The 26,696-nt window shown below is 40.4% G+C and overlaps 1 protein-coding gene across 2 annotated transcripts in view; it reads left to right on the top strand.

The window, feature by feature from the left end:
- The window catches only part of CNNM2 (cyclin and CBS domain divalent metal cation transport mediator 2), a 171,919-nt gene that overhangs the window by 110,519 nt on the left and 34,704 nt on the right, over positions 1-26,696 (top strand). For both annotated transcript variants that reach the window (XM_036769629.1, XM_036769628.1), the window contains exon 2: positions 6,870-7,013. In XM_036769629.1, the coding sequence (XP_036625524.1) occupies positions 6,870-7,013 (144 nt within the window). The remainder of the gene's footprint in view (positions 1-6,869; positions 7,014-26,696) is intronic.

Below are 26,696 nucleotides of genomic sequence, written 5' to 3'. Positions count from 1 at the left end.
CTCCATCACTTTTTTAAGTCGAGGCAATCAACAACACAGTAAACCAAGCCCTGACTTGTAGCATTTGCCAATTTCCAAGGTGTAAAAGCTTACCCTGAAAATTTAACAGTTGGGTCCAGTTCACTTGGCTCCAGCACAGCCCTGGTTCCAAAAGCCTGAAGGATCTCTGTGGCAAGAAATCTATTTTTTCTTTGCTTCTGAGACACACAGAGAAGGGGCAGACCAGACTTGCCAGTGATCCAGGCAAAACCTGCTTTCCTTGGGGCAGAATGATTTCCTTCAGTTCAGCTCGAATAGAAAATCTTGTGTTTCGATATTGACTAGGTCTTCTAGTCTAATGTGGAAGAGGAGGGAAGGAAATAAGAATTTATATAGTGTCTGCTATAGGCCAGGCTAGCTCTTTTTACAAATATTATTTCATTTGATCCTCACAACAACCCTACAAGGTAGGTCTATTATTATTTCCGTTATAGAATTGAGGAAATTGAGACAAATAGAGGTTAAGTGACTTGAACTCAGGTCTTCCTGACTCCAGGCTCTGCCCTCTACTGCACCAGTAGCTGCCTTTAATGATTCTTATTGGAACAAGTTTCATTTTTGACTCACATTTATCTTTTTAAGAAATTCATCTCTTTCATGATTGTGCTTCTTTGAAATCATCAGCCTAAAAAGGACCTCCCCAGTGTGCTTGTTTCTATTTTTTTTGGATGGAGGGGAGAAAAAAATATATATATATTCACTTGTGGGTGGTGGTTATAACTCTGAGATAATGGAGGAAACTTCTAGATCCTGACCAGCTAGGAAATTGGGCAGAATCTGATAAGATGAGATTTAATAGGGATGAATGTAAAGTCTGACACTGGGCTTCAGGAAACTGGCTTACCAAACACAAAATGAGGGAGCCCCAGGTAAATGCAGCACTTTGTCAGAAAAGGTCTGGGGGTTTAAGTGGCCTGCAAGGTCAGTATGAAGGAACAGTGAGATATTAGCCAAAAGAGCTAATGTGATCTTGGGCCACGTGAGGAGAGGCCCAGCTCTGAGGAACCTGAGAAGGTATTTGCTGCGTGTTCTGTCCTAGTGAGACCAGGTGTGAGGAGGTAGATTGAATCCAGTTCTGGGCTCTCTAGTTTAAAAAAGCTTTTGTCCAGAGTGGAGGAGTTGCCCTCTTCAGACATAAGGCAGCTTGGAGGAAAAGCTGCAGTTGACTGGTGGTTGAAGACAGGGACTACATTTTAGACACGCGGCATTTGCAGTGGCTGCAGAGGGAGCAGCAAGTCCCTTAGGCTGCTGAAGCCCCAGCATGTCCCCCAACCCTGTTTTTCTCCCTGAATTTCACCAGTTTCAATCAGTCTGGTTGTAATGCAACAAAGGGTCAATTTGATTAGAATAGAAACATAAAGCAAGTAACAGGAAGGGAACATAAGCAGCAAATACTCTTAAATTATCCCTAAGACCATCCTGCAACCAAGTCCTCTCTCCCTTGTATTTTCAGCAGGGCAGGAGAGGGGCCCAGACCATTCTGTCATCTCCTAATTAACACTCCATTCTCCCCAACTCAACTTTGAAGGGAGAGTTAGAACAGTCACTCATGGTAGGTGTTCAGGAGCCTGGTTGCTGCTCTTGGGGTGCACTGTGCTTCCTAGGGTACTGTTCACATAGCTGCTGCCTTCTGATCACCTTGCCTTTCTGCCTTCTCTCTCAGGAGGACAAGCAGGGGAGTGTACTCTCTGCTCAGGTGGGTAAATACTTTGTCTGCAAACCTCTTTAGGAAGGGGAGAAGGCCCTGGTTTTGTGGCCTTTTACTCTCTTCCCCCTCATTCGCTAGGCTCTTTCTTCCTTCAGAAGTCTCTTAAGAAAAGACTGGATGACCAGGTGTTGGGTATGTAAGATCAGGTTTAGACAAGATGGTGGCCTAAGAGGTCTTTTCAGAATCTGAGATTCAAGGATTCTTCCACTGTTGACTTTATCCTTCATCCTTGCTGAAACAGAATTCTGGGGATTGTACTTTGCAAAAAGTCCCTGGTCAGGGACATAGTGACTGAGTCCATGAAGACACACAGACAAATAACTCTTAACATATAACACAATCCATGTGCTTTAGAGGGACGCAGAACAGTACTCTGAAGTCTGAGGGGAATGATCACCACTGAAGGGGATGATAAGTGAATACTTTGGGGCATGGTCACCTCAAAAGAGCACTGGCTTGGGAGCGAGAAGACCCGAGTTCGTTGTTCAGTTCAGTCATTTTCTACTTGTGTGAACATGAACAAATCCCTGATAGAGCTCAGTGCTTAGTTTCCTCATTGACAAAATCAGGGAGCAAATCTAGGTGCTGGCTCAGTGGTCATCTCCTTGGAAAAGAGTGTTATTAAAGGAAGCATCTCCCCTGAGGCAGTAAGCTTTGCCTCAGGAACTTTCAAGCTCAGGAAGTAGCTGCTGAGGCTAGAGATGTCCATCTTCAGGATCAGGGCAAGAAACCCGAAACAGATGGAGCAGTTAGTGACTCGAGGTCTCATCTTGGGCTTGCCTAGGTTGGTTCCTGTAGACTGCAATTACGATGTATTTGTTGTTGGCCACTGTGGGGAGGGGGGAAGGAAAAAGAGAAATCCCTCCCCTCCTTTGGTGGAAGTGCAAGGAAGGGCTGGCTTGGATGTGTCCTCAAAAGTTTCCTTTAGTGCAAAATGAATGAATTGGACAAGATTATCTCTAAATTCTCTTCCTTATGGTATTGTAGGAAATGGCCCCACTTTCAGAACCTCATGCCTAAAAATTACAATAGAAAAGGGAAATTGGCAATCAGTTGGGTGGGAGAAATTTTGGGAGAGCCCCAGACCACTGTAGGGTTTCAGGGGTAGATGTTTATCTCTCTTAGCTTGGTAAGAATGGCTCTATGACCTGCTCATTAGGGAAAGGAATTTATGCTACATGTGTTTCATGCACATCTGTATTTTACAGACATCTGTCTTTTTCAGGTCATGTGATCTGACTGCTCTGCTTACTTTAAATGTCAGATAATTACTTTTATGGATTGTTCTCTGTCCTTTTCTTAGAATCCAGAATCCATCAGTTCCTGGTCAGTTTCCCCAAAGTCCTTTCTTCTACCTTTAAATCCTTAACTCATTATGTATAGGATTGGAGTCTAGAAGGGTCCTGGTGGAACTCACTTCCTCTATCTTCTGAACCTGCAAATGTTTCTGGTTTATCCATAGTAATTCTAGCTCTTGAATTCACCTTGACATTTCCGTTTTGATGAATACCTTGATGTGGCCAGAACATTTTGCTCTCAGCAGCAGACAGTGACACAGTTAAAATGAGTTGCATTGTCATTCTCCGAAATTATTAATGCAGGGAAGAAGACCTCATTTCCTGGGCCCATTTTTAGTGCAAGGAAGAGGAAAGGTTGAGAAAGTACTATGTATGTCTCACCAGCGATCTCAAAGCAAACAGAAGGATTATGGCCATGGAGGCTAGCCAGGGAAGCTCTTGATAGGGTTGGGAATGGATGACAGTGAGATAGGAGAAGAAATGGTCTTTGACTTTAGTCATGGCTTTACTCCCTTCAGTAATTTCACATTTAAAAAGCACAGCTCCTTTGAACAATTTCTTCTTGAGTATGGTCTTTCAGATCCCTTGGTGTTGTGGGGTTGGTATTTAAAATATGTCCATCTGCATTTAAACGAATTGCTCCAAGACAATCAGATTATGCAGTAGTTACTTTGGTGAGAATAGCACCTCAGAGGAATGGAAACTTCATTTTGAGTCTAATATTAGACCTTGCTTTGGAAAATTCCTTTTAAATGATCACAAGCTGGGAATAGCAAAAGAATGCAACTTTCGACAGACAGCATTCACCAAGAATTTTTAACTGCTTATGGTGGGTCCCTGGGAAAGCAGATGTGAAAAACTTTACCGGACTGAATAGGCTTGATCTGATGTAGTGTTTATATCGGTCCTTGATAAGTTTCCTCCCTAGTCTAATTTGCTCAAAATATTTTCATTCTTTGAACATGAGTGGGTCTGAGATGGAAATTGTTAGGATGCCTGTTTGTCTAACAATTTGAACTTCTGTGCTTGTAGACAAGATTGCCTAGAAAGGGGTTGAAGTCAAAGAAACTGAGCTCTTGGGGTAATCTTCTCAGGCCCCTTTAGAAGCCACTCTGAGGTCATAGGGTTAAGAGTAGTGCTAGGAGAACAGAAAATACTGCCTCCAGACTCAAAGCCAATTTCGAGGGCATAGTTAGTGCTGGGAGTCTGAGCAGACCTGGCCTTGTAGTCTAAGCTCAGCTGGAGGTCACAGGTTCAACTCACTGAACCTGTAGTTTTGATGAACTTTTGTTACCTGTGGTTCATGAGGATCCCTCAAATGAGGGACTCCTGCTCTGGACCCCTATAGACCTGGATTCATCCCAGAGAGATCCTAATTGCAAAGATGGGAATGTGGAGAAGCCTTTTCTTGTTTCTTTCTGGTTCATGATGCCACCACCTTGGATAAGGTCTTGGATGAGGAGAGGGGAAATCTCTAAAACAAAACTTAACCATGGCTTATGCCTAGGGTCTTCCCCAAAGGGAAGAATTTGTTAATGCTGTCAGATATCAGTCCTAGGCCTACTATCTACCACTCTGTAATCCTCTCAAAAGGGCTCATTGTTCAAAGTGGTAGATGTCAGGCATGGGGCATTTTCCTTTACCATAGAAGACATGCTTAAAACACAGAAGACTCATAAATGTGCATTAATCAATATTTCCAGCCAGAAACAATAATCTATTGCCTTTATTGTGCTCTGCTGAGAGGTAAAGTCTTCTGCAAAGCTTGTGGTACTGCCAAAAAGATACTTTGTGTTCACCCGAAAAACATACCGACAGATCAACTGACAATATTGTGATTTTCCAGGTCAGGCCACATTAGCTTGGATTTTCTTAGTTCTTTCAGTCTTTGCATGCTCCTGGCAGTGGTCATTTTCTATGAGAAGGGTATAATTGCAGGAGCCATCTTCTGCTGGGCAATCAGCTCTGACTTACGAACTCTGGACCTCTCTGTTTTACAAAGTAGCCGCTGAGGCTGGAAATGTCCATCCCACTGGATAACTCTTTGGTGAGCTGTGCTCAGAGAAAGAAATACAAAACAGAAGACAGGCAGGGAATTGAGGTCCTATTTCAAGTTTGCCTTGGCAAGCCCGTGTTCATCACCATGGCCTTTGTGGAAGGGCAAGGGAAAAGAGAGAAACCCGCTCAGCCTTCCTTTTTTCTGGAAATGCAAAGGATAACTGGCCTGGATGTGTCCCAGAAGAGCTTGTTCACAGTTAGTATATCCTCCTGAAGGGGTAGCTTCTCTTGGTTGAGTCTCAGTCTTTTTTGACAACCCCTCACCCCCACCACCAGTCAAGGGGACACTGGAGGACCAATCAGGGATTGATGAGTTTCACTTGTCCTTTAGCAAGGGACAGAACATAGGACTATCCGTGCATATGTTCTGTGGAATGGCTCCTGCCACACTTTCTTTAAAGAAGAAATAGACTGACTATTTAGTCATATAATTGAACAAGTTTTCTTAGATAGAGATGGAAGTGGCCAGCATAGGTTTTTGATAGATCCATGCTCTAATCATGATTGAACAATGACAGACCTAAACGTAAAGGACAAATGGCCTTCTATTTAGGACTGAAAATGTAACAGTTTAAATTTTCATATACATAAAGTTCTGTTCATTTCAGGGCTAAATGCCACCTTCATATATTGAAATGGTGGCGTCTTTGTTTTAGATCTTCAGTATATACCTGGTATCAGGTATACTGCAGTGGTGCTTGAGAGAATTTCTGTTTGTTATAGGTTCGGAGACATATAGGACTAGGTTTCAAGCTGAGAGGGACCATTAAGAGTATTGATGCCAGCCCACCCCATTTTACAATTGAGCACCTGAGGATGAAAGAGATTAACTTGTCTAGGGTCGTATGACTAGTAAGTGTCTGAGATGGGACATGAACTGAGGTCTTCCCAATGCCAAATCCAGCCCTCTGACCATTCTGCCATACGGTCACTTAGAAGTACTTATTGGGTAATTTAAGCCCTTTGCCAGATGTCAGGGATGATGGTGATGGAGAAGGTGTGACTTCCCTTTAGGGGAAGCAAATAAGATACAGACACATGCATGATATGTCCAGTTTATCTACCTCCAACTAAAGAGTATAGACAATAAATGCTATAGAGGCTCAAAGGAGAATGAGAGCACTTCTGGCTGGAATAATCTTACAAGGCTTCCTGGAGGAGGCCTAACTTGACCTTAAAGGTGAAGGATGGGTAGGATCTGGATAGGAAGGGGAAGAGCAGTCTATGTGAAGGAAGTAGCATGAGCAGAGGTGTCAGAGGAGGCACAAGCAAGGAGGAGTAACACAATGAAAGAAGGAAGATGAGTGGCACCCTCTGTAGAGCAGATTGGAGGAGATGAGATGGGGGCAGAGAGATTAGTTAAGAAACTCTTAGAGTAGCACGCCTGAATGTGAGGTAGTGAGAAGCTAATTGATGAAGGCCATGACAGTGAGAGTGAAAAGGAGGGGACAGATGCTGGAGATCTTCCTATAGAAGGAACTGATAACTGCTGAAGACCAGATCATTAAAAAGGAGAGAACTGTGAAGCACTAATTGAATTGATGAAGGGGGAAAACTGCCTTGGCTTAGTGGGCCTCCCTTTTGGAAAGCTCGGAATGCTTGGCCATTTTGACTTGTGTGCTATCCACCTACATCCATTTTACAATGCAGATGCTCATGTTGGTAATTCATTATTGATTTTACCTTACTTTGGAATAAGACTTGCATACCTCTCAAGTTCTATTTAGGTTTGAAAACTTTTTAAATTACTCTGTTTTTCCCTGAAGGTAAATCTCACCTGGCCATAGTGCAGCGGGTAAACAATGAGGGAGAAGGGGACCCATTCTATGAAGTGCTGGGAATTGTCACTTTGGAAGATGTGATTGAAGAAATCATCAAGTCGGAGATCCTAGATGAAACCGATTTGTACAGTGAGTAGAATGACCTTTGCTTTCTTTAACACTGACTATGATTCCTCCCACATCTTTCCAGGTTGCTGACTGTCTTGTTTTTTTTTTTATTATTATAGCCTCTCTAAGCTGTTGCTTAAAATTAATCTGATACAATCTATTTTGACATTAGTGGGAAATCTGATGAGGTTACCATGAGCCTAGGAGAAGCGGAGCCAGTGATGTGGTTAGGGTCAGGTGACCCTGAGAAGCCAGATGCTCCATAGGCTGAGTACCTAAAACACCTCTTCTCTGTTGTTACTGAGTTCGCCCTTTGCTAGCAAACCCAGGCCACCATTGCTCTTACTGGAGCAGTGGGCTTAATAGTTAGCTTTATTGTCATGGGTACAGCTGATCCTTGCATAGTCATGTTCTCTCTTTTGTGAATGTTTCCTGCTTGGTGGGCTTGCATGTTTTTAAAAATATGAGCTATTTCTAAATAAGCAGACCGTGTAGCTTCAGATCTCTCCGCAGTGGGGAGCTGAGTTAGTGAATGAGGTCAGCGAGCTGCTAGATTAAAACTCTGCTTGGAGCCGTTACTGGAACCTGGGTTTCCCTTTGCTCAGAAACCTCGGGCAGACGTCTGGGAGCTGTACAACACCAGGCCAACTGAGACTACTCCAGATTTATATTTTGTATTACCTAACTGAGAAGAGAGTCCCTCTCCTCTCCTGCCCTGGTCTGCGACTCCACATCTCTTGACATCAGCTCCTTTCCTACAACCAGCAATCTCTCAACGAGCTTCCATTAAGTGCCTACTGTGTACCGGGTGCTATGCTTGACACAGGGAGACAAATACAATAAGTTAAATATCCCGCTCTGGAGCTTACATTCTAACTGAGGAGAAAATAGAAAACATATATAAGTATAACATAGAATATATGTAAAGAGAATTGATACAAATGAATAGAAAGAAGTTAAGGTAGGTTAAGAGGGGATCAGGACAAGTTCCACTTAGAAGATGATGCAACAGTCCAAGGGAAGGATACTGTGAGGGGGAAGTGAGAAAAGAGAACATCCCAGGCTTGAGGGATGGCCAGTACAAATGCAGAGAAAGAGGAGATACAGTGACATATAGTTGGTGAGGAAGGGTTTGTCTCTATTGAAGAACACTGGGTCAAGGTGATGTAGGGCTATAAAAGCTAAGTAGAGGAGCAACTATTTGATTCTAGGCAATAGGGAACTATGAGAGTTAATTGAATAGGAAGTGACATGGCCAGTCTCTGATGAAGAGTTTGTTCTCTTCTCCCTAAGGCCCTGTGCTTGTGCCCTTGATCTCATCTCCACCTGTCTTCTCCATTCTTCCCTCTCTCTGTCTCTAATCTTCAATCTTTCTTTATAAAACCTTACTTGACCCTCCCAACATCTCTAGCTGTCATCTTCAATTCTGTCTCCCTTTCCAAACTCCAAGGAAAAGCTGTCCACATCCCTTGTCTCCACTTTTTCCCTTTCCATTTACTTCTCACCCCTTTGCAGTCTAGCTTTTGGCCTCATCAGTTAACTAAAACTGCTGTCTTCAAGGTTACTGCTGATGTCCTAACTGCCAGAGACGATGGCCTTTTCTCCATCCTCACCTTCCTTGACTTGTCTGTGTTTGAGTCTGTTGACCACCCTTCTTCCTGGATATTCTTTGCTTGCTGGGTTTTTGCTGTCCTCTACTAGTTTTCCTGTCTGTCTGGCCATTCCCTCGCAGACTTCACTGGATCATTACTTATATCCTATCTCCTATTAAGTGAATATACCCTAGGGCTTTCTTCTTTTCTTTTCTCCCTTCACCTTCTCTTCCAATGATCTCATCAGTTCTTCTCAGTTTAGTTATGTTTTATGTGTAGTTGATTCCCAGATCCATATATCCAGCTCATAGACTCTCTTCTGAACTCTACTGTCATGTCACCAGCTGTTCATTGAACATTTCCAAGTGGATGTCTCATAAGCATCTCCAGTTCCCCATGTACAGGATAGAACTCATTATCTTCTGCCCTCCTTCATTACTGCTCTTCCTACCTTCCTTTTCTTTGGCCAGGGCACTATCCTCATTCTAGTTGCCAGCTTTGCAAAACCTCTGAGACACCTTCAGCTCTTTCCTCCCTCTCACCAGTGGGTGGCCAAGCCTTGTCTGCTCTATTTTCCCAGCAGCTCCCCTCTGTCTCCTTCTCTACATTCAGCCAACTACCACTCACCTAGACACTTTCTGTAACCTCCTAATTGTCCTCCCTGCCTCCACTCTTTCCCCTCTAATCTATCTTCCACAACCTGATGGACTGATATGATAAAAATAATAATCAGCATTTACTAACATACTAGCGGAAACTTACTATATACCAGTCTCTGTAGGAAGAGATTTATAAATACTATCTGTCTCATTTGATCCTTACAACAACTCTGGCTGGCAGGTGCTATTATTTTCCCTATTTTATAGTTAAGGAAACAGAGGCAGACGGGTTAAGTGACTCGCCCAAGGTGACACAGCTAGTAAGTGTATGAGGTCTAATTTGAACTCTGATCTTCCTGACTTCAGGCCCAGTGCTCTATCCACAGCACCACCTAGCTGCCTAAGGCATGTCAGTCACTGCTCAGAAAGCTCCAGTGGTTCCCCACTACTTCTGGGATAAACTACAAATGTCTCCATTTGGCATTTAAAGCCTTTCTCAGTCTAGCTTAACCTACTTCTGGGCCTATCTGGTCTATCATCCCTTCCTTTTTGTACAATCTGCGGTACAGTTTAATTGACCTACCCACTATTTCCCATGTGTGTCATTCTGTTTCCCATCTCTGTCCCTCACACCTGAAATGTGCTCACTTTTCATCTGGGCCCCTTTGAATTCCTAGCTTTCCTAAAGCCTCACCTCAAATGCCATCTCTTACACAAGGACTGGCTCCTGATCCCCTGTAGTGCCAACACAATATTCATAGCGCCCATGGTGGCTTTGAATACGCTGGCATAGTTCTGAATCGCAAAATATAACAGACTCTCTATATGGAAGACAGAACCAAAACATTTATTCAAACACCAGAAAGCCAAATCCATCAAAGCAACAATGAAGTTTATACATGTTATCACTGCTGGAGGCACTACCATTCCCAAGCCCTCCCCCTGCTAGTGCCTTCCCACAGACAAACACTCACAGCACAGCTGCCTGCCTGCTGCCTCTCTCTCCTGCAGCTCTAACTGCTCTAACCAATTTCCTCCGTTCTGCTCCATCCTTTCTATTCTACCCATTCAGCAAGCTCCTCCCACCACAGGCTTCATGTGACTTAAGCAGCTCACATGGGCCTATTAATGGATGGGGAAGATCTTCAAATTTAATTACCATGACACCTCCTTAATTGTTAGAGTCCTCTTTCCCCTCCCTGGTAGTACTTTGTATTCACATGTATATGTCCTGAATTTATTTATAGAATACACATTGTTTCCCATAATGGAATGTAAACTCCTTGAGGGCAGAGACAGATTTGTTTTGTTTATGTAGTACCAGTGTCTAACAAAGCACCTGGCACACAGAAAGAAAGCAGGGAACAAATAAACTGGTGTTGAAGAGGATCAGCCAGTCCTGCCCTTTCTGATAGACCTTCAGCAGCCAGGAGAAGGATGGAGCTTCTGCCTGTAGGGTTGATCTTTCGTTGAATGAAGATAGAGATGCAGAAACTCTCTGGAGTTAATGTTGCACTTGACTTTATTGCAGTAAAGTAAGAAGCTGTGTGCCTGCCCCATGGCAATCCTGTTCTCATAGAGCTTTAACAATGTGTAGCAGTTCCCCAAACTTCTAAAATGTTTTTCCCATCCAACTTTTTGTTTCCTTGTCCAGTTGCCATCAGTGGGTCCCTGCCACCATTGGGATCTCTGTGGCAGGAAATCCATTTTTTCTTTGCTTCTGAGACCCATATAGAAAGGGAAGACCAAACTCACCAGTGACCCAAAGCAAAACCTGCTTTGCTTAGGGCAGAATGATTTCCTTTAGCTCAGCTTGAATGGAAAATAACTGTGTTTCAGTATTGGCCAAGGCTTCTAGGCTTATGATTCTTACTAGAACAAGTTTCATTTTGGGCTCATATTTGTCTTTTAAAAAATTTGTCACTTTTGTGATTGTGCTTCTTTGAAATCATCATCCTAAAAAGGACCTCTCCAGTGTGTTTGTTTCCCTATTTTTGGAGGTGTGGAGAACTGTATATATCTATATATATCTACACACACACACACACACACACAACTTGGGGATAGTGGTTATAACTCTGGGATAATGGAGGAAATGTCTAGATCCTGACCAGCTAAGAAATTAGGCAGAATTCCAGAAGATGAGATATAATAGAGATCAATATAAAGTCTGACACTTGGTTTCCCAAATACAAAGTGAGAGAGCCTTGGATAATACAGCAGTTTGTCTATAAAAGATCTGGGGGTTTTAGTGGCCTGCAAGGTCAACATGAAGCAACACTGAGATATGGCAGCCCAAAAAGCTAATGTGATCTTCCCCTACATTAGGAGAAGCACATCTCTGAGGAATCAGAAGATGCTATTTCTTCTGTGCTCTACCCTGGTCAGACTAGGCCTGAAGTTTTGTGTTTAGTTCTGGGCACTACCTTTTTAAAATAACCTTTGTAATTTGAAGACTATCCAGGAGAGGCCATACTGGTTGTTTAAGTCCAAGACATAAGAGTAGTTAAAGGAAAGTGGGATGGTTAGCCTATAGAAGAAAAGATATTGAGAGGAACGTAATAGCTGTCTTCAACTATGTTAAGAGTTGTCATATGAAAGAGAGGTTAGATTTGTTCTTTTTAGCCCCGGGGCAGCAATGGGTGGGAATTTCAAAGAGGTAAATTGAGGTTTGATGTCCGGAAAAAACTTTTTTAACTATTAGAATTGTCCCAGAGTGAAATGGACTGCCCCAGAAGGTGTTAGTTTCCCCATCAATGGAGGTCTTTAGGAGCAGGTTGGATGACCACTTGTCAGGTGTGTGGTAAAGGGGATTCTTTTATAGGAATTGGTTGGACTGATGACTACTGAGGCTCCTTCCAATTCTGAAATTATCTGATTCTCTGATTCTGCCCTTTTGTTGAATTTGCCATTTTTAACCTTGCCTCAGAAATGACTGCTTCACATTAAGCATGTATATGTATGTGTATTGATCCTGTGGCTAATGTCCTTAGGATCAAAGAACAATCAATAATACATCCACGAGCTCTGCTTCTATTTATACTTTACTTCAAAAAGCCAAATGTCAGTGTGTCCTGCTATATACATTAGGCACATTTGTTCTACTGAAAATGTTGTCTGGTCTTGGCTCCATGTTAGGAAGTAATAGGCTTGGGAAATTTAGCCTGACTTGCAGAATTAAACCTATTTTCTGTATTAGTGGTTGTTGGTAGCCTATACTTAAGGATTACAGGTTAGATAATTGATTTCCTCCTTTGAAATGTTAACAAAAGATAATTCATTGATTTGCTAGTTTTTCTCAGGCTAATATCTGGCCCTATATATCCATAAAAGTTCACACTTCTCAAGTCTGGGTCTGAATAATTTGGTATTATCTTTTATTGTAATATTCTGCTGGTGGTGTTATATGATGGCAAACATGGAGTCTTCAGAGAATTATAAGTGAATAATATCACACTGAAGGTCCCGGGGCTGGGTGTGAGCTGCTGCAACATAGAACCAATTGGGAACTTAAGCAAAGAACAATCATAAAAGATGTCATCAAGGAATAATGGGTCAATCAAGAGTAGAAAGAGGCAGCTAGGTGGCTCAGTGAGTAGAGCACTGACCCTGGAGTCAGGAGGACCTGAGTTCAAATCCAGCCTCAGACATGACACACTTACTAGCTGTGTGACCTTGGGCAAGTCACTTAACCCCAATTGCCCTGCCTTCCCCCCTCCAAAAAAAATTTAAGAGTAGAAAATGGTTTTGTCTTATGGTGAGGGTGAAGGATGACAGTGGACAGCAGGAGTACTCCACTGGTACCCTCAAGATGTCAGAAGAGAGCAAGGATGGCCTTCCTTGAACTGTCTTCTGTTAATATTTCAAAATAAGAAGCCAATGATTTCATTCTTAAGAGTGATTTCTTAATTATAGGCAAGTAGAAACCATTCATTAGGAAACAGGTTTCATTTCCCAAGTCTACTACTTTCTTCCAATTTTAGGTGACTCCCCTGTGACAAACTCATTGGAGGTCATGGACAAGAGCTATATAAGTTGGGCAGGCGTGAATGGTTATTGTCTGCATCATCAGAGGGAACTTCCAAATGGATGTGATCACAGATCTGTTTGATAAAATTTGAGTGGAGTTTGATTGCCAAGCCCTTGGAATTTAAAGGGCCTTGGTTGTGCCTAAAAAATTCTACTTTAGTTTAAATTGTTTTTTACCTCTTTTTTGATTGACAGAGGAGAGGCAGTATAGTATAGTGGACAAAGGGCTGGTTGTAGAGTCAGGGAGACTAGAGTTCAAGTCCTACTTGTGCGACCATGGGCAAGTCGCCTAATTTCTTTTTGCCTCTTTAACTTTTCTCAGTTGCAATGCAGATGCTGTTTAACATTGATGGAAGGTGTTTTCATAGAGAGTTCCCCAACTAATGAAGTCACAGGTCTAGCATGGGTAAAATGAACCCCCCTCCCCTTATCTATCCAAAGGATTTTTTTGATCCCCCAAGGTAGATTCAGAAGGAGAATATTTTGTGGTCCCCAGGACTAAAGTAGAGAATGTGACAACATAGTGACCCAAGGCTTAAGTTCCATCTGAAAGATCTGGAAGCAGCCAATACTGGCTGCCAATGATTCAAGATTCTAACCTTAGTTTTTTACCCTATTTTGGTTTGAGATTGGTAATTTATACTTTTAAAAATGGTGAAACCTCTTAGGCATTGCTCATACCACCTATTATATAGCTGCTTACTTGATAGAGGTCCCTCCTTTCTCTCATGTTTCCCAAGGGTAGGATTATTGCTGAAATTCTGTTGTAGACAGAGCATTCCCCAGGTCCACAAAGGCTAAGCGGACTATTAGGAGAGAATTTGCTCTGCAATAACAGATAAAGAAATAGTAGTGATGATGCTAGGCAAGCAGCTAAGCTAGAGAGGCCTGTTCCTGTTAGTAATGGCCATAGACGATAAGCGATGAGAAATGGGTGGGAGTTTGAGATTTGGGCTCTCTAATACTTTATTTTATTTTTGTTTTGGGAAGACAATAATATTAGTATTTTTGAAACTATATCAGATCCCACTTCCACAAAAGGTCTGTGGCAGTGCCAGAGTGGACTGTTAAGGTGACACTGGTTCTTGGAGACTATGTTGACTGACCCCAAATTCTGGCAGGTCCTATTAACTGGAAAGGTTTCAGGTATGCGGCTGGTAACACACTGAGCACTTGGCAGCTAGATTCAGAAAGGCTTGTCACCACAGAACTGGCTACAGCAGCTCATGAAGCCCATCCAGTAAAGTATGAAGAAACTGAGGACAATCTCTTGGCCTAGAAGTGAAATACATGCATGCATGCATACATACATACATATATATATGCATAAGTATATATAAACATATGCATGCATACATACAGATAATAATAATGATGATAATAACATTTATATAGCCCTTACTATGAGCCAGGCGCTACGCTAAGCACTTTACAACTATTGTCATTTGATCCTCACAACAACTCTGGCACATAGATGGCTATTAGTAAGTCTATTTTACAGATGAGGAAACTGAGGTAAATCAAGGTTAAGTGACTTGCCCAGGGTCACACAGCTATTACGTGTCTGAGGCAGAATTTGGACTCAGGTCTTCCTAACTTGAGGGCCAACGCTGTATCTACTGCACCACCTAGCTGCCTTCTAGATAGATAACATAGTACCTTTACATAGTATGTCTGCCCTACATTAAATTTCCCATAATGCATGTTTCTCTTTCACAACCTTTGCAGTAATAACTGTTACTGGCTGCTTTTGAGCAGAGTATGCTGGTTACGATATAAATTTAATAATCTTCCAACAGCAGTTATCCTCTCATCCCCCAGTCCCTTTTGTCTTACATGAAGGTACAACTCTTTGAAACATACAGTGATGCTACTGTATCTTTTCTCTCTTCTTTCTCACTGCTCCTCTCTGCACTGTTTTTGGTTACGTCTTCATGGGCATGCCTGTGGGAGAGCTTTGTGTATGACTGCAGGCAGAAATATTAGCATTGTGAGGTTAAGGATGCTGAGTAAATGTGGGTGGGCAGGACTTTTGAAATTTTGAAGGAAAGTGAAAATTCTTAGAGACATTTTTAACCTGTTTGCATAACTAGTGCAGGTACATATATTAACTTTGTGTTATATGTTGATCTGTTACCTCAGATCCTGAAATCCTGGGGATTATTATATATTACTCTCTTTGTCTCATGATATCTACCTACTCTCTCTTCCAAGTTTGCTGTAGGACAATGGTTCTCAAACTTTATGGTCTCATAGCCCCTTCACACCTTTAAGATTAGTTTAGGACCCCCTGAACAGCTTTTGTTTATGTGGGTTATATCTATCCCTATTTACCATATTGGAAATTAAAACATCTTAGTATTAGAATGAAAATTGTTATGGCCTTGGGGCCTCATAAAAGGCTCTCAGGGACCCCAAGGGGAATGTGGACCACACTTTGAGAACTGCTGCTCTGGGAAATCTCCAAATGTAGTTTATGTCTAGGTGTCCACAGATTTGGATAAAAGGGTTCCCTGCATCCTATACAGGCAATCGATGTAATAAGACATTTGTCAGATGCAAGGCAGCTCTTATTTTACCCTGCAGAAAATGCACAAAATGCAAAGGACTCACAAGAGGCCCTAAATAAACACAGACAACACTTTAAGGATTGATATGGTCAAATTAGAATTCCTTTCCCTCTCCCACTTTCCGCGAGGATTCTAAAGGCCTTCATACTAAATAACATCCTATGGTCTAGGATGTTACGCCCCTTCTCCTAGAATGGGTGTAAAATTGTGATTGCCAGAAGAACAACCCCTCAATATTTGGTAAATTCCTCTTTTCCACAGAGGTCTACATAGTACCACCACCTGCCCTCCACCCCCCATTCTGTCTTACAGTGCTATCTCATGGTTTGGAGTTACCCAGAGAAGAAACATTTTGGGCAATAGCTAGACAAGCAACACCTCAACATTCTGGTGAGTTCAGACTCACCCCACAGACCCAGAGCCTTATGGTATAACTCTGAGGCTTGGGCGTTGCAAAAGGGAAGAACGCTTGAGGCTTCCTGCCTTGTCCCTCCTCCCTACGTACTCTTTTGCTTTCAAGATCTTTTTAGAGAAAGGTAGAAAAGGGGAAAGGTAGAAAGGCAGAAAAAGGGGAAAAGGATTTTTTCCACTTCCAATGCAAGGGGTGCCTCCTCCTAGAAGAATCTAGACCAGGGTTGGGGAACCTGTGGCCTTGAGGTCACATGTGGCCTTCTAGGCCCTCAAGTACAGCCCTTTGACTGAATCCAAACTTCACAGAACAAATCCCCTTACTAAAAAATTTGTTCTGTAAAACTTCGACTCAGTCAAAAGTCTGTACTCAAGGACCTAGAAGGCCACATGTTGCCTCAAGGCTGCAAGTTCCCCATCCCTGCTCTAGATCCTCAAGTGTGGCCCTTTGACTGAATTCCAAACTTCACAGAACAAATTCTAGCCTTTCATGAATCCGAGTCAACCATCTTGGGAGAAACTTCCATCAGTGAAATTTGTCTTTCTGAAAGGGGAGTGGGGGTGGGGAGGAGAAGTAGTCAAAATTCCAGAACCAAAGTCTGTATGCTTTTCAAGATAATCAAAGAATTCCCTTGACCAACCCCCCCTACATGAATAAGATGCAATGACCATGTCTCCTTTATCCACCAAGCCATTTACATAGCTCAGAAAAATTCTATAGAATGATTAATACTTTTCAAGAGGTTGGAGAAACTTTAGTGGGAAGTTGGTCATATGAAAAAGACTTTATTTATGTACACCAACTTAGCTAAAATGCAAATGTATCTAAAATATAGGTGTTATTTTTAAAATGCAATAGTTATATTCACTTCACGATCACTGCCTTTACTACCAAAATAAATCTCAAAATGGAGGCACTTCTTCGGGTGACCAAGGCCTACCTTGTAATTTCCCTTAAAGGAAAGTGGCTTTGACCTAAAATGAGATTCCAGCCTAGAAGTCCATGGAGCTTTGCACAAACCATTTCTCCAAGATTTGAGTTTCTATGCTATCTAGTCACCAAACCTTTATATGCCATTGCTTGAAGTTTATGATGTTGAAAAAAACCCCGAAAATACTATGTCATCATATTGAAAGAAAAATTAAATTTTTTAAAATATCTTTTTAATGGAAAAGCAAACTTATTTTAAAATTGAGTTATTTAATTTATATTTTAATACTGAAATGTAAATGTCATTGATATTTTTAGAGTATTACCAAGAACTTGTAAAGTTATGAAAGAAAAACTGAATTAAAAACAAAAATAAGCTGTAAGTTCAAGGAAGTTATAAGAAAGTCAGAGATAGGAATTTGAAGAAAGATAATAATCATTAAATGAATAAAAATGATAGATTAATTTCCAGATAACGTGAAAATGGCATCATATTCGTATAGTGGATACAGGGCTAGAATTAGAATCCAAAAGTTCTGTGTTCAGATCCCAGCTTACTAGCTTTTTGACTATGGACAAATCATTTCATTTCTCCCAGTCCTGATAATAACACCTCCCTGATAGCATTGTTATGAGGATCAAATGAAATAATATATGTAAAATGCTTTGTAAACCTTAAAGCACCATATAAGTGTTAGCTATTATTATGTACTTATTATGTATTATTATTATGTATATATATATATATATATAATTATGTATTATTATTACAGTACTGGGTGTACCACTGGAGGTTATGTATTGGCTCACAAGGATTTGGCATACGGAGCAGGGAGAGCCAGATAGTGATTGGCATCATAGCCAGACCTAGGGTACATGGGAGTAGTATTGGGATCAGGTTTGAAGGAAGCAGCTCTAGCAACCTAGGGTACTTATTTCCTGGAATGGATCCTTTGCACCTAAGTGCTGTACTGTACTAGGACCGAGAGACCCAAGGCAATAACTGAAGAGTGTTGGGTGGAGAGGACAAAGTTTATGGTGAACATGTATACAGTTTGAAATAGATATTATGGGGGCAGAGCCGAGATGGCAGAATAGCAGGAGGCAGCACAGCAAGCTCTCCTACAGAAATCCTCTAGACAGATGTAGAAAATGTATCTGGGGCAGCTAGGTGGCGCAGTGAGTAGAGCACCAGCCCTGGAGTCAGGAGGACCTGAGTTCAAATGCAGCCTCAGACACTTGACACACTTACTAGCTGTGTGACCTTGGGCAAGTCACTTAACCCCAATTGCCCTGCCTTCCCCCCTCTAAAAAAAAAAAAAGAGAGAGAGAGAGAGAAAATAATTTTAAAAATGTATCAGACTGAATCCTGATGGGAAAATCCAAGAAAAAGTCACAGAGTCATTTTTCCAGGCCATAGGGAGATAGACAAAGAGCACTACAGACACTAGGGACAGGATCTGGCCAGGACTATGAACTAGAAAGAGCCTTCTTGCACTGAGGCAGGAAGAGGTCCCTGACCCATATAGGGTATCCTGAAACTCATACCAGAGCATCATAACTTCATTCAGGGTGTGAGAACAGGAGCCAAGTGGTAGCTTTGTTGCTCACTACACAGTTCTAGGTCAAAGATCCAGGGTAGACTGGGGATAGCGTAATGAGAGAGTAGGAAGTGAAGGAAGCCAGCAGCAGCAGGGCTCAGACTCCAGGAGTAGAGCAGAGTCTCAGTTAGAACCTTCAACCCAGTCTGAAGCCTGCAGAGAAATAACCCAGACCAAAGGGGAACCTTTGTTCTTCTGAACTGTGTCCTTCTGAACCAGCAGTTTCCTAGCTCGCTGACAGGGATAGAGTCAAGCAGCAGCCTACTATTGCGCATACCCAGATTCACCCTCTAATGAGGGGAGCAGTGAGCAGACTTTTTTCTGCCTCATTTTACTTTGGGAGCACTGAAAACTTTGCAGGTCCTGGAACAATACAACATTCAGTACCCCACTGAAGTAGAATTAGGACCAGCCCAGACCCTCCCTCCCGAAGTGCATAGAACCTGGCACTAATATCAAGTCTGAAGTTAGGAAGTGAGCTGAAAGAATAAGCAAGCAAGCAAACCAAAAAGAAATTCACCAAAGAAAGCTATTCTATTGAGAGGGATGCCTAAAATACAAACCTAGAAGGAGAAAATGACTCCAGAATATCTACAGGCAAAGCTTCAAAGAAAGACACACCTGGGCCACAAATTCAACTGGAATTCCTGGAAGAGATAAAACAAGGGTTTCAAAAAAGAAGTTTAAAAAGATTTTTTATCAGTGAAAGATCAATGCTAGAGGAAAAAATTAGAAAAAAAAATTAGAATTATGGAAAAAAGAATTAGGAATTACCAGCTTGTCTCAAGACGTACAAAATCTTGGCCAAGCAACAAACTCCCTGAAAATAGAAGGGACTAAATAGGAGCCAATGGTTTCATGAGACAGCAAGGAATATTCAAAGGAAATGAAGACTGAAAAAAAAAATAGGAGAAAACATAAGGTATCTACATAGCAAAAACAACTGATCTTGAAAAGAGATTCAGAAGAAAAATGTAAGACTCCTTAGGCTACCTGAAAGCCATGAACAAAAAAAGAATGTTGAATTCATATTTCAAGAAACCTTAAAAGAAAATTGCCCAGGTCTGTCAGAACCAAAGGCAAAGGGGAAATAGGAAGAATCTACTGGTAATCTCCTGAAAGCAACTCCAAAATGAAAACTCCCAAGAACATCATAACCAAATTCCAAACCTTCCAGGTCAAAGAAAAAAAAATACTGCAAGCAGCCAAAAAGCCAAAAAGCCAAAAATCCAATTACTGAGGAGCCACAGTGAGGATCATACATGACTTAGCAGCCTCAACAATAAGGGAGCAGAGAGTTGGAATGCCATATTGTAGAAGGCAAAGGATGTGAGCTTACAGCCAAGAATAACTTATGTAGCAAAACTAAGTATAATCCTAAAGGGGGAATAAGTTCTTAATGAAATAGAGGACTTCCAAGCATTCCTGATGAAAAGACCAGGGCTCTATAGAAACTTTGAAGTTCAAACACAGGAATTAAGAGAAACACAAAAAGGTAAAAACACAATTGAACAATGACAAAGAACTAAACAATGATAAACTGCTTATGTTCTAATATGGGGAGATGGTACATGTGTCCCCTCTGAACGCTATCATCATCAAGGTTCATAGAGGGAATCAAATTAGAAAAGGCCGGGGAGTGGTTCTTTTATGTCTTTATGATCTTAAGAGAAGAATGGAAAGGGAGGGGAAGAGGAATTCAGTAGAGGTAGGGGGAAGGGTGGGAGAGGGGAAAGAAGGGAAAGGAAAGCTGAGGAAAATTATCCCACCGATTGTCAAGGTGTCCTAGTAGACATCTATACAGTCACGAAGGGAATTAGGAAGAGCAAATGACACTTGAACCTTATTCACATCTAAACTGGTCAGAGGAGAGAAGAAGATACACATACATAACAAATTCATGCATGCAATTGGATATAGAAATACATTTCACTCTACAGGGAGATAGGAAGTGAAAGGGGAGAAAGAGGTACAGGAAACTAGAGAGAGGGTAGTTTAAGATGAAAAGTTCAAAGGATGTACAAAGATAATTTACAGCTCTTTTTGAGATGACAAAAAATGGGAATCTAAGGGGGTGCCAATCAATTGGAAAATGGCTGAATAAGTTATGGTATATAAATGTAAAGGAATATTATTGTATTCTAAGAAATGAAAAGAGAATGGTTTCAGTTGTAGAGTATATTGAAGAGAACCAAGAGAACAATTTATACAATGACTTCAATGTAGTAAAGACAAACAGTTTTCAAAGAATGAAGAACTCTGATCAATGTAATAACCAACCATGATATCAGAGGGGAAGAATGGGGAAAATTATTTTACATAAATGGGAAGTCCCATAGTAAAAGGGTGTGGAGAGTGGTAAGGAATTGGACAACACTTGGACCTCACTCTGATCTGAACTGGTCAAAGGAGCAAAGAATTTATGCATACATACATACATACATACACACACACACACACACACACACACAGTTGAGTATAACATATTTCACTGAACAGAGAAACAGGAGAGAAAGGGTTAAGGGAAAGAAGAGAATGAAAGGGAGGGTAAAATAAGGAAGGGATTAGTCAGAAGCAAAGCAAACCTGTAAGGGGGAGGGGGGGAAGATGACAAAGAGAAGGAAAAGTATAAGAAAATAGGATGGAGAGAAATACACAGCTAACAATTATAACTGTGAATGTGAATTGGATAAACTCACTGATAAAATGGCAGAGAATAGCAGAATGATTTAGAAACCAGAAACCAGTATTGCTTACCAGAAAAACTTGAAACAAAGATACAGAGTTAAAATAATTGGTTGGAGCACAATATATTATGCTATAGCTGAATTTAAAAAGACAAGGGAAGTAATCAGATCTCAGAAAAAGCAACAGCAAAAAATGACCTAATTGAATAACATAAACAGGGAAACTGCATTTTGCTGAAACATACCATAGACAGTAAATTAATACCAAGCATATATGCAACAAGTGGCATAGCATCTAAATTCTTAAAGGAAAAGTTAAGTGAATTATAGGGAGAAATAACTAGTAGAACTATAATATTGTGGGACTTCAATTTACCTCTTTCAGGTCCAAATAAATCTAAAAATAAAAAAGAAATGAAAAATCTGAATAGAATTTAGAGAAGTTAGGTATGTCAGAACTCTGGAAAATATTGGAAGGAGTATATTGCTAGCTGTGCATGGCACCTTCCAAAAATTGACCCACTTATTAGGATATAAAGCCTCACAAAAATGTGGAAAAGCAGAAATATTAAATGCATCTTTTGCCAACCATAATGCAATGAAGTTATATATTTCAGTAAATTTAAAAGATTAAAATTAATTGGAAACTGCATAACAATTGTAAAGAATCAGCCAAAGAACAAATCATAGAAATAATTATTAATTTCATTGAAGATAATGACAATAGTGAGACAGTATGCCAAAATGCTTGGAATGTAGCCAAAGCAATAGGGGAAAATGTGTATCTCTAAATACTTTCATCAATAAAAGGGCATATTAAGAAATTGAGCATGCAACTAAAAAAACCCTAGGAAGTCAACAAATGAAAAACCTCTCAACTCAACACCAAAATAAAAATCCTGAAAATTAAAGGAGTAACAAAATTGAAAGCAAAATAATTGAATTAATAAAAATGATTTTACAAACCCCAACAAAATAGATAAGTCATTAGCTAACAACTTTAAAAAAGAAAACAAATTACTAGTATTAAAAAAAATAAGTTCACAACTGATGAAGAAAAGCAATTGAAATCATTAGGATCTGTTTTGTCCAATTATGTGCCATTAAAATTCACTAGCTAAATGGGTTGATGAATATTTACAAATGTATAAATTGCCTAGATTGACAGAACAGGAAATGGAATACTTAAATAATCTATTACAAAAAGAAATTGAACAAGCCATTAATGAACTCTCAAAGGAAGAAAATTCAGGACTAAATGGATTTACAAGCAAATTCTGTTAAACATCTAAAGAACAATTTATTTTAATAACATGTACATTGTTTGAAAAAATAAAAAGGGGTTCTAACAAGTTCCTTCTTTGAAACAAATATGGTCTTGATACCAAAACCAAAAAGGCAAAACAGAGGAAACTATACACCATTATCCCCAATGAATATTGATGGGAAAATTTTAAGTAAAATATTAGCAAAGAGATTACAGCAACATTTAACAAAGATTGTATACTGTGACCATTTTATATCAGGAATACAGAGCTGGTTCAATATTAGGAAAACTATAAACATAATTTATCATATTTGTAACAAAAACAACAGAAATCAGGATTATATCAGTAGAAACAGGGAAAGCTTTTGACAAGACATATACTCCATTCTTGTTAAAAATGCAAGTAAGCATAGGAATTAATGGAGCTTTCCTTAATATGATAAGTAGTATCTATCTAAAACCAAGAGCTAGCATTATTTGTAATGGGGATAAACTAAAGGTCTTTTTAATAAGAGTAGTGATAAAACAAGGATGTTCATTATTATCATTACTAACTATTCAATATTGTGCTTTAAATGCTAGCTATAGCAGGAAGACAAGAAAAAGAAATTGAAGGAATAAGCATAGGCAAAGAGGAAACCATATGATCACTTTTAGCAGATGATATGATAGTTTATTCAGAGTACCCTAGAAAGTTAGCTAAGAAACTAATTAAAACAATAACTTCAGTACTGTTGCAGGATATAAAACAAACTCACCCAAACCATCAGCATTTCTGCATATTACCAACAAAACCTAATAGGAAGAGATAGAAAGAGAAATCCTATTTAAAACTATTACAAATAGTATAAATTCCTTAGGAGTCTGCTGAGACACACAGAAATTGTATAAACACAATTACAAACTTTTGATACAAATTCAGATCTAAATAATTGGAAATATTTGTTGTCTATGAGTTGACCGAGCCAATAAAAATGGCAATAGTATCTAAAGTAATTTACTTATTCGGTGCCATACCAAAGGAACAAATGATTACTTTCTAAAGCTAGGGAAAAAAAATTACACATTCATCTGGAGGAACAAAAGGTAAAAAGTATCAAGGGAATTAATGAAAAAAGAGAGATGGAATGGAAAGGCAACCTAGCAGTACCATTATCTCAAACTATACTACAAAGCAATAATCATCAAAATAGTTTGGTGAGAAATAGAGTGGTTAAGGGGCGGAGCCAAGATGGCACCTGGAAAGCAGGGACTCACGTGAGCTCCCCGCCAAGTCCCTCCAAAAACCTATAAAAAATGGCTCTGAACAAATTCTAGAACTGCAGAACCGACAAAATAGCAGAGGGAAGCAGCGCTCCAGCCCAGGACAGCCTGGATGGTCGCTGGGTGAGGTCTATCACGCACGGAGCTGGGAGCAGGAGGGGGACGGAGCCCAGCGTGGGCCGCATGGACCGACCAGACTGGGAGCAGGCGGAGCGGGCCCTGGTGCCCTGAATCGGTAAGCTGTGGCAGTTGCCAGACTTCTCGACCCACAGACACCAAAGACAGCAGAGAAGAACTGCAGAACCCACAAAATAGCGGAGGGAGGCAGGGCTCCAGCCCAGGACAGCCTGGATGGTCTCTGGGTAAGGTCTGAATCAGTGAGCTGTGGCAGTTACCAAACTTCTCAATCTACAAACACCAAAGACAACAGAGAAGGTTAGTGGGAAAAGCTGCAGGGACAGAGTGAAAGAAGTTTGTGGTTCAGCCACTGCCCCAGGGGCAGTGGAGGTGGTGCAGCTACAGAACTACAGCTACAGTTGCTTCTGGCCCTAGGCCCACCTGGTGGGAGGAATTAAGTGGTGGATCAGAGCAGGAGTGCAGAGCCTGCTCAGATGTGAGTCATAATCCAGGTTGCCGGTTCTTGGGGGAGGAGGAGCACTGGTGTGGCAGACCTTGCTATATAGAAAAAGCTCTGAAAACAACAGCGCAGCCCCTCAAGCTTGGGACAAAGTACTCTTTACAAGTAGTCATACCCTGACAAAAAACTCAAGGGTCAAGTAAGTTGGCTGGGAACATGGCCAGGCAGTGAAAACACACTCAGATTCAGTCTCAGACTTTGGAATCTTTCTTTGGTGACAAAGAAGACCAAAATATACAGCCAGAAGAAGTCAAGAAAGTCAAAGAGCCTACATCAAAAGCCTCCAAGAAAAACATGAAATGATCTCAGGCCATGGAAGAGAGCAAAAAGGATTTGGAAGAGCAAGTTAGAGAAGTAGAGGAAAAATTGGGAAGAGAAATGAGAAGGATGCGAGAAAACCATGAAAAACAAGTCAATGACTTGCTAAAGGAGACCCAAGAAAAATACAGAAAAAAATACTGAAGAAAACAACACCTTAAAAAATAGACTAACTCAAATGGCAAAAGAGCTCCAAAAAGCCAATGAGGAGAAGAATGCCTTGAAAGGCAGAATTAGCCAAATGGAAAAGGAGATCCAAAAGACCACTGAAGAAAATACTACCTTAAAAATTAGATTGGAGCAAGTGGAAGCTAGTGACTCTATGAGAAATCAAGATATTATAAAACAGAACCAAAGGAATGAAAAAGTGGAAGACAATGTGAAATATCTCATTGGAAAAACCACTGACCTGGAAAATAGATCCAGGAGAGATAATTTTAAAAGTATTGGACTACCCAAGAAATAAAGTGGTTAATCAGTAGAACAGATCAAGTTCTCTTATATATGACAGAAGCAAATAAATACAGTAACTTGGTGTTTGATTAACCTAAAGATCCCAGCTATTGGGGCAAGAACTCACTGTTTGTCATAAATTGTTGGGAATACTAGAAAGTAGTCTGTCAGAAACTAGGTATAGGCCAACATCTCATGCCATATATCAAGATAAGCATCAAAGGGATACATGACTTAGACAAAAAATATGACATAATAAACAAATCAGAGGAGCGTAAAAGAAAATGTTGTTTGTTATCTTTTATTGTTTTGTGTTTGACCTTCATGACCCCGTTTGGATTTTCTTGGCAAAGATACTGGAGTGGTTTTCCATTTCCTTCACCAGCCCATTTTATAGATGAGGAAACTGAGGTGAAGAAGGTGAAGTGAGTTGCCCAGCTAATAAGTGTGAGGCCAGATTTCAACAAAGGAATGTGAATTTTCCTGACTTCAGGCCTGGCGCTCTATCCACTGTACAACGTAGCAGCCCATAGGAGAAAATGCCTGTCAGATATGTGGATAGAAGAGTTTATGATGAAAGAAGAGATAGGCTCATAGGACATAAAATGGACAATTTAAATTACATATAATTTAAAAGTTTGTGCAAAAACAAAATCGATTCATCTAAAATTAGAAAAGGAAACTAGGAAAAATCTTTGCAGCAAGTTTCTCTGATAAAGATCTCATTTCTGAGATATATAGGGAAGTGAATCAAATTTACAAGAAAAAAAGCTATTTCCCAATTAATAAATAGTCAAATGAAATCAATAGGTAGTTCTCAGCAGAAGAAATACATGCTATTAATAGCCATATGAAAAATGCTCTAAGTGCTAATAATTAGAGTAATGCACATTTTAAAACTCAGATTGGCTAAGATGACAAAAAAGGAAGAATTATAAATACCAGAGGGGTAGTGGACAAACAGGTATACTAATGCACTATTGGTAGAGCTGTAAACTAGTCCAACCATTCTGGAAAGCAATTTGGAAGTATGCCCAAAAAGCTATTAAACTGTGCTGTTGACCCAATAATACACTACTAAGTTTGTACCCCAAAGACATCAATGAAAGAGGAAAGGACTCAGATGCACAGCCCCTTTTTATGTAGTGGCAAAGAATTGGAAACTGAGGAGATAAAGGGATGCTCATCAATTGGGGAATGGCTGAACAGGTTATGAGATGAGTGTAATGGAATATTGTGCTATAAGAAATGATGAAGAGAATTGTTTCAGAGAAACCTGGGAAGACCTATGTGAACTGATGCAAAGTAAGGTGGGTGGAACCAGGAGAACAATTAATGCAATAAGAGCA

This window comes from Trichosurus vulpecula, chromosome 8 (assembly GCF_011100635.1).
Source record: "Trichosurus vulpecula isolate mTriVul1 chromosome 8, mTriVul1.pri, whole genome shotgun sequence".
Classification (NCBI taxonomy): Eukaryota; Metazoa; Chordata; class Mammalia; order Diprotodontia; family Phalangeridae; genus Trichosurus; species Trichosurus vulpecula.
Note: the sequence above shows the minus strand (reverse complement) of the source record. Positions and strands in the feature narration are given on the sequence as shown.